General features: G+C 40.9%; 1 protein-coding gene across 1 annotated transcript; it reads left to right on the forward strand.

Moving 5' to 3' along the window:
- The first annotated feature begins 3,250 nt into the window (after nucleotides 1-3,250).
- LOC147880685 (putative calcium-binding protein CML23) lies at nucleotides 3,251-4,171 on the forward strand. The gene has a single exon (XM_087371037.1). The coding sequence runs from the start codon at nucleotides 3,346-3,348 to the stop codon at nucleotides 3,940-3,942; it is 597 nt and encodes a 198-aa protein (XP_087227163.1). The 5' UTR covers nucleotides 3,251-3,345; the 3' UTR covers nucleotides 3,943-4,171.
- The last annotated feature ends 5,112 nt before the right edge of the window (nucleotides 4,172-9,283 follow it).

Below are 9,283 nucleotides of genomic sequence, written 5' to 3' on the forward strand. Positions count from 1 at the left end.
GGGTGCACTACTAAGAAACCCTAGGTATCACGTGCATTCAAGTGGTATTTAAAAAACCCCTCAACTAAAATTTTCCCCCCAATAAAATTACCCCTTAGGGGCCAATTGATTTGGGAAGAGAGAGAGAGAGAGAGAGAGAGAGAGAGAGAGATCACTCATAATAGAAAGGAGTAAACATAGCCTAAAATAATTGGAGGGATACGTTTTTTTTAAAGTCTAAGGAGAGCATTGCTAATAATTAGCAGTTGCCAAAATTAATGAGGAAACTCAGCCAATTGATTATGGATCCATGGAGATGGTGCAAAAACCAGTCACACGACTGGTGGACTATGCTTATTCTGATGAGCACATAGAGGAGGCCTCTAATATCAACAAATAAGGCTCCAAAAAAGATGGTAATACACTTGCCAAATCAGCCCAAGAACCTTTGAACAAAACCTGTTAAATTCCTTCATTATCTATACTTAGGTTCAATGATATTTTTGATGCAAGCTGGCCAGGCATTCTATGGATGGGACTAGGTGAGTCATTGTAAACTATAGGATTCTTACAAAACGCTTGAAAAAGGAAGTGAAGGATTGATACGTTGTGACACAACATGAAAGATTATTACGAACACATTTGAAAAAGGAATTCAAGGCTTCACACTTACACAGAGCATGAAAGCAATCCAAGGAACCTTCTTATTCAAAGGAGCTCCTTTGTATCTTTCTCCCTTCATTTGACGTCACGGATCTTCTCCTTCTGCTTGCTTGTTCTATTTAAAGTATTTATACTAATTTCTTTTACTTTTTATTTTCCTTACATCAATAGCAGGCACACTTTGTGGTCAAATTCCAATAGCAAAAGCTTTAGGTGCAATAGCATTGCTAGCACTACTTTAAACTTTTCCAATCTCATATAGAGCACTTTTGGATGAAAGGTATGCACTGGGTGACTCCTTTCTATTGCCCTCTTCAAGACTGTTTACTAGTTTCCCTTGATCCATTCCTCATCGGTTTCCCTGATTCTTTTTATTTTTAGTTCTCTAGGAAGAACCTAAATAGGTATTGGAATTGCCTTCAAGTTTATGTAATGTTCAACATGCTTCTAATCTTATATGCATATTGATTATTCTCCTATCAAATGTTGGAATTGCCTTCAATATATATAATGGTCAACATGTTTTTAAGTTTGATATGTACAAGTGTGATTACTAAATAATGATTTTCCTATCAAATGTTGGAATTGCCTTCAATATATGTAATGGTAAACATGTTTTTAAGTTTATTTGCCTATTGAATTGGAGCTATAATATGAATTTTGATAAGTAATTTGAAATTGTACAATCGCTATATTATGTCTCCATGCTTTTTTAATCTACAGTTTATTAATTGATTAATAATATGTATGGATGAAGTTGGTGTGAGATAAAATTTCTATCATGGTACTTGTATGTGATACATGCATGTGGCCAAGATCAATCTTATTCCTTTAACTTTAATTAATTAATCAAACTTCTCCATGAATATTTTAATACACCATTTTGAGCTCTTGCATGTGTTTGGAAAAATCCAGATACTGTATTCATAGTAGCATAATCAACTTCATAGAATAGGAGGAAAAATAAGAAATTTTTTGTTTAGCTCTTGCAATGGCCAGCAATTGGAGCATGCATCTCTTTGTTATGGAAGGATGCAAATGAAAAAACAAATACAAAACTACTTACCTTTTATGATTTCAAAATCATGAATTAGAATTGAGACTTGCACTAGTCTCACAAGAACTAAATGTATTTATATGCAGATAAGGTAGGGGGAGAAATATGTTTAAAAGGTTGGGAAGAAATTCAAGAATGGTAGGCCATAAAGGATATGACATAATAGCTACTTGATTATTACTAATATAAAGAAAAAGTTATAAGGAAATAAAGAACCAAAAGGTCAACATGGGTGCAAAGGATCCAAAGGAGGACATGATGAGATGAGGAAGGTAGGGAATTGAGGCTTAGGTAGGAAGAAGAAATGTCATAAAGGAGGATTCTAGAGAGCAAGATGTTCAAAAAGATAAGGTAGAAAAATGACAAAGTAGACAATTGAGGGGGATGGGCAGGTGGGGTGGAAATATGGGAAAAGTAGGCAAGGAGATGAAAACAAAGAAAGAAAATGTCTTAACTGAGCAAAAGGGAGAACAATAAGAGCCACAAGAGTGGGGATCGATTGGAAGACATATAAGCAATCATCGATGAAATCAAGGGATAAGGGAAGTGGGTGGGGCGTTTAAATGGTTTGCTTGTGGTATTTCTTTTATCAAGGAAAGGTATAATAGAACTAGATAAGACAACTGAAAGGTATCGTGGATCATTTGTGTGCATGTGCATGTGCATATGCATGTGCATGATTGTGTGTGTGTGTGTGTGCATTGTGTGTGTGTGTGTGTGTGTGTGTGTGTGTGTGTGTGTGAGAGAGAGAGAGAGAGAGAGAGAGAGAGAGAGAGAGAGAGATGGTAATTAGAGCTCTCTATATTCTTGGTCTTTACAAAGGGCCTACCAAATTGACAATTATGTCTCCGATGACCTTTGCAACCTATTGGCCGTTGGTTGTTTGCACATGAATGCCTCGTGGTGCTGTTTGATTATGTGGAAAACACTATATTGTATTTCCAATGTTGTTACCTCATGCGATTTTTTTGGAGGGCTTCTTCTTTGACTTTTTCATGCTTTCTTAAGTATGTTGAAAACTATATCGTGGTGTTGAAAACACTATATTGTATTCCCAATGCTGTTACCTCTTAACATGCAATTTTTTTGGAGGGCATCCTCCTTGACATTTTAATACTTTCTTAAGTATATGCAAAGGGCTTATTGTCAAGGTAGTGGCCCACTAAAAATCACATTTTCTACTTTTGGATCCTCTCTAGATACTCTCCTTCAAGTCCATTCCCTTGAGCAACCCCGTTCAACATGGGCAGTTTGCCATGGATGTATGTGTAGAGGGGATGTCGAGGTGGATGTATGTGGTGATGTGGAGGTGTGCATGTGGCGAAGTGGATGTATTTGTAGAGGGATGGTGACGTGGAGAGGTGCAGCTGGGTGGAAGGTGGGTTACATGTACGGTGAAGGAGAAAGGACGGTTTGGAGAGTGACGATGGTGACGTGGAGACAGAGAGTGTACTACTTTTGGGGTGGCGAAGCTTCGTGGAAGCAGAGACGAAACTTCGGCGAAGGGCCGCGAGTCATCGGTATCATCTTCATCTTCGTTCTTCCGTCGTCTTCACTTCTTCTCGACATCCTTATATATCACCTCTCCGCTCTTTCACCTCCTCCAAATCCTACCTTCATCAGTCTCGTCCTTCCTGCCCATCATCATGAAGCTCCCCAAATTCTTCCCCTCTCGCTCCCCCTCCCCTTCCTCTCCCTCCTCCCCCTCCAAGCACCTCCCCTCTCCCTCTCACATCACTGAATCCCCCTCTCCTTCCTCCCCCCTTCGCCGCTCCGGCCCCGCCCTCCCGCATATCCCCCCCAAGATCCTGCGCGAAACCGAACTCATCTTCTCGCAGTTCGACGCCAACCGTGATGGGAAGATATCAGCTGATGAACTTGCGGCCGTCCTGAGATCCCTGGGCGACAATACCACGCAGGAAGAGGCTGCGTTGATGTTGCGCGAGGTAGACTCCGATGGGGATGGGTTCATCGATCTTCAGGAGTTCATCGAGCTCAACACAAGGAACCTTCAGCAGACTGGCGAGATGGCAAGCGTTGATGAGCTGGTAGCTGCTTTCCATATGTTTGATTTGGATAACAATGGATGTATCACAGCAGAAGAACTGCACTCGGTTCTCATGAATTTGGGAGACCACCAATCCACCTTGGAGGACTGCAGGCGAATGATTAGTAGTGTGGATCGCAAGAACGTTGGCCATGTGGATTTTGATGATTTCAAGCTCATGATGAGCAGGGCCTGATAAACCTACGTGCAGAAAAGCACGCAGAGTTTTCGCCTTCAAGCTCTCAAACTGCCCAGATTTTTCGACGAGATCATCAAGCTCGTACTTGTAGATAGCCGTTCAGGTAGTTGAACAAACCCTTTCAACTTGCAGACTACAGAAACGATCCGTCAACCAGCCAACTGAGCTAAGGTGAGCCGCAGAAAAGACCAGTGGAGCAACCGCATGCCACAAACTTCTCAGCTCTATAAGTCAAGCAGTTAATTATGTTACGCGCTTCGGCAGAGTTTTGTACACTGTTTGTACATATGGGAATTGGTGATCCTTGACGCTTCAATTTTCTTCAAGTGTAATTATCTTCAATAAAATAAATAAATATATATCTTCAAGTGCAATTATGCGTTTCCCTTATATTTGCTTTTCGTACTTAATTTCTTATATTGAAAGTGGTCTACTCATATATTACTCAATTTCTTCCACAAGAGATGCCTTCTTAATTTATTGATGGATCCCATTTTCAATACTGAAACATCATCGTTGCATTCTTTCTCTTGTATGCATGCATCATAGTATTACCACCTGGATGATTCCTAGATGAACACATGCCATTTGATCCAACTGGTATGTCCAAATAATCAAGAGTGGCATTCAATTAATCAAATTCAATAGCCCTTGAGAGGGAAAGTTCCATATTGACAAGTCACATTTGTTTTGGTGGCATCATTCACCTACCAAACCATTGTGCTGTCAAGCAATTCCATGTAAACCATTGTAGTGGTCACAAACAATTCCATGTAAACCACCATGGTGGGTGAAATCATATGGTATCAAACTTCAATTTCTCTTTTATGCATGCATCCAAAAAATCATGAGTTTCATTCAAACAATCCGAATTTAAGAATCCAATAATTCAGGGAGTGGCATTATATTAATTGTTGGGTTGCCAAACCAAAATTGGGCAAAATTTATCATGCATGCCAACTAGGTGGTTTCATGCCCATAGATGTACTATCAAATTAAGTTTTGATGACTAGTAATTAACTTCTCACTCTACTTAATCACATGTAGGCTTGGTAGGGCCTCAATCTTCATGCAAGTCCAATGGTTATTACTTGATTCATGTGTGGAAATCATAGTTGCAATTAGCATCATCATTACATTGTTAAGTTGATTGCACCCTTGCACATGTAGCCATCTTACTCCCTTCATGCATGTACCCATCTTACTTCATTGCACAGTCCCTTGTCATTCTCAACCTTACTCCCTTGTACTCGTCCATATTGAACTTCCTACAAATTCTATATCCTCCCCCTACCCTCCCTAATGGATCCCTCAGATACACTGATCCTAAAAACCCATCCATCCCCTCCCCAATAGATCCCTCTGGATGCAATGAATTCTAAAAAATGCTAGCTAGCCCCTCCCAAAAGGATTCCTATGAAATTGAGTTGCAAATCTTGCCATCCAACCCCTTCCCAATGGATCCCTCTAGACACATCGAGGTTTGAAACTCGGCATGCAACCCCTCCCAAATGGATCCTCTAGACACATTGAGTTCTAATGCTTGCCATCTAGCTCCTTCCATCTAGACAGCATCCAACCCCGCCCAAATTTAACCCTCTAGACACATTGAGCTCTAACTCTTGCCATCTAACTTGTCCCATCTTGAAATGTTGACACATACTCCCATCCAACTTTAGATGCCCTATATGGGTTCTCTTGTCAAGTTCACCAAAATGATGAAAGAAGTGAATATGAAGAAGGGGTATTCACAAGGAATCCTAGTTGAAAAGGTCCTTGGCATCCCTAGAGGTAGTTTGCAAGATTGTTACTTGGAGAAGGCATGGAGAAAAAATGACCTTATAGATTTATTCCTCAAAGTATGGACTTTTAGATTTATTCCTCAAAGCTCACATCCTTAGAGATGGTGGAGTCAAGGCTTGATATTGCAACCAAATGTTTAGGCTATTTTAAAGAAGACCAGGCATTGATTTCCTAATACAAGAGGAACCGTGAAGTTCTAGCAGGTTGAAGTAGTAGTAGAGGAATTGAATATGTGTTTGATCTCTTTCTCAAGGGATATCTCCATGACATGCTGACAATTTGACAAATGTAATGGATGGAAAGCCCAAACTAACATCTAAGGCTGCCAAAGTATGATTGCACCAAATGGGCACTTGCCTAATACAAAATTTTAACAATACAACAAGGACATGAGGAAGCTATAGAGGGAATCCAATCACTACATAAGAAGATCCTTAGGGAGGCTACAGAGTCCAAGATAGAGTAGTCATGAGCCTAATCAAGAGAAGCTAAACAATGGCCAAGAAATAAAGGTAGAGAAGAGAATACGCATACAGGTAGGTCAAGTACCTACATCGATAGCTTGAAGACACTAGAATGGATGAGGGCTAAGTAGAGGCCAACCTAGACTAATGAGAGAATAACTTGATGCCCAGAGAGGAAAAAAGGACAGTCTTTACCTAATGGCTCTGCAAGACATAGGATGTATTAAAAATTGAGAAAGATGATCTTACAGGCTAGATGAGAAGAAACAATGCACAAACTAGAGCAATGAAACAAGCGCTACAAGAGAGCTTGAAAGCCAAGAAGAATGCAAATAGGAAAGAGAGCAGAAAGGATGCAGATTGGAAAGAGAGCGACCAAGGGTCAATGTTTGCTTGGGTGTAGCCAATCGTGGAACTATTTTCGAGGCCATTTTGGAGCTGCGATGCGATGCACTTCTGGGTGAATATTTGAATTTTGCATGGACCAGCTCTCTCGTCGAAAAATTTCCTGATGTCATGAACACGCACTGGTGTAATAATGAGACGAAATCTTATCATGGTCAGTAGTGTAGAGCTCGACACATGGCACTATATGCATTTACTCATCATCACAGAGACTGTTGCTCTGCTTTGGCCTGACTACATCATGCAGCCTTTGCCTTGTCATGTTTGCTTGTGTAGCTTCGCCATCTATCACTGTGCAACACATTCTTTTGCTGCGCTGACCACCATGCTAGTTCGAGCACAACCACGTTGGCCTAACAACAGTACAAAACTTTTGCCTTGCCACCTATCATTACGCAGCTTCGCTACGCAACACAATCTTTTGCTGTGTTGACCACCGTGTTGGTTCAAGCAATAATGTTGGCATGGAAAGACCACCACATTGGCATGAAGATCACCATGGCATACCACTGTGACATGCCAATCTCTAATGGAACCCCTCAAGGTCCATATCCACAACCACCGCGCTAGATGTCGGAGCTATTTTCTTTCTAAACCAAGAAAAATAGTATTATTTTGGAGATATTTTAGTCGTATTACTCCTTGTGCAATAATTTCTCAACCACTACACAAATTCTTGGAGCTATTTTAGTTCCAAGCTAAGGAAAATGTAGCATTTATAATTTAGTATAGTTTCCTTGCAACCACCATGCTGGTTATTAGAGTTATCATAGTTCTAAAGCACCGCGCTAGTTATTGGAACCATTTTCACTATAGTAAGAATAGTTGTTTCAACAATTTCTTGTGCAACGATCCCTATCGTTGCAGTAAAATGTAAACGAGGGCAGAAGTATGCCATTTGTTCTTCATTAGAGCCACTTTCACTGAAGTAATAGTCAACAATAGTTTTGGCGATAATGGTACTACATCGAAATTGAAACAAAAGAAATTACATCCGAGGGTTTTTACAATAATAGTATTACATCAAAATTGAAACAAATAAATTACATCTGAAGCAAACATTTAAGAAAACATATTACATACAAAGATGTAGCACTTTGTTTTTGTGACACTTCTTTAAGCACTTGTCAACACCACCACTGTGGCAGGAGTAGGTGTCAATTTTTGCCCTTGTTAGCTCTTTCTTACACTTTTGACTTGGTGCCTTGTATGCAGGGGACAATACGAGGACCTCATAGTACTTAGTGATATCGTAGGTAGGACTTTCTTATAATTTTGACCTGGAACTCCTCGTATGCAGGGGACAATACGAACACCTTGTAATTGAAATAATCTTTTTCATAGCAACTTCAAAAGTCAAGGCACTAGAAAAGGAAACTCAACTTGGAGGTGAGCTCAATCAAGCACAACATTCGACAGTGGACATGGAACTCAATATGGTGGTGAGGTCCAGCACACTAACGCATGCTCTCAGTGCATTAGAGCTGATCACCAAGTTGAGTTCCTTCCCCAATGTGGAAGGTTGTGTGCAATTAAGATAGGCTCAACACCAAGTTGACTTCTCTCCCAATGCCTCATGGAACAACGACGACCCATTTCCCTTGGCTCCCCATCCTGCAACATGGTTGGTCATGAGGTTTTTCTTTCAAGTCTTTCAAGAAATTGCCTTCTTCATAGCAACTTCTTTCTTGAGGCACTAATGGGGTTATAAAAGAAATGCTTCTTTCAAGGCCCCACTGGCAGAGAGAACTCAATGAAGACCCGTTTTCCTTGGCTCCCCATCTTGCAACTCCCTTGGTCATGGCTATGGCTGGTGGAGTGTTGCAGGATGGAGAGCCAAGGCAAACAATGGATCCCATGACTTGGGCAGCATTATGAAGGGGCATCGAGCTTGCAGTAGAAGATTCATCATAGGGGTAGAAGGGGGCTTGGAGGGAATGTGGAAGGGGGTATGAGAGAAATTTTCCTGGGTGCGGTGAATTTTTTCTCTGCCCTTAAGGCCTTTATATAGCTAGACTTGCCGCCCTCCCACTCTTTCCCCCTTCGTTTCTTGTGTCAACTGTGCGACTCTAGGTGCCTATCACTGCTAAGAGTACACAATCCACCAGCTAGATTTTGCTAGTAGCCCAGCCTAGCATAGGCAGTCATCTACATCATTGTCTTGCCATGCTAGAATTTCTTGGTCATCGGAGCCAAGATCATAATAATTCAATGGGATGAGGGGGGAGGGGTGGTGGCATGACAAAATATGAAAAGGGGAGAGGAGAAGAGTGGAGACAAGGAGCTAGAGAGCACACCACAAATGGCTAACTTTACACTAGATTTAGTTGAAAATGTAGAATATATACAAACCCATTTAGGGTTAGGGTTAGGGGATCTAACCCTTTCCTTTATAGCACTCTATTGGGTTAATGCTATGCACATATGATCACATGATGGTGCTACACACACGTGATCACATGATGTTGAGCATGAACTCTCAACACCTTCCATCAAAATCAACATCATGAAGTAGGCCTTCCCTCAAGATGATGATTCTGGGGAATCGAAGAAGGACTGAGCATTACATTCCATCACACCCCTTTAATGGGAATGTCCTTCCTCTGCATCAAACTAAGAGCTAGTCGGTGTTTCTCAAATAGCTCTTTATCGAGTGGTTTAGTAAA

Source organism: Dipteris shenzhenensis, chromosome 32, assembly GCF_047967505.1.
Source record: "Dipteris shenzhenensis isolate YYH24624 ecotype China chromosome 32, Dip_SZ_1.0, whole genome shotgun sequence".
Lineage (NCBI taxonomy): Eukaryota > Viridiplantae > Streptophyta > Polypodiopsida > Gleicheniales > Dipteridaceae > Dipteris > Dipteris shenzhenensis.

Bases quoted from the DNA above. Each gene is read 5' to 3' on its own strand.
- LOC147880685 (XM_087371037.1), top strand. From the start codon at position 3,346: ATGAAGCTCCCCAAATTCTTCCCCTCTCGCTCCCCCTCCCCTTCCTCT.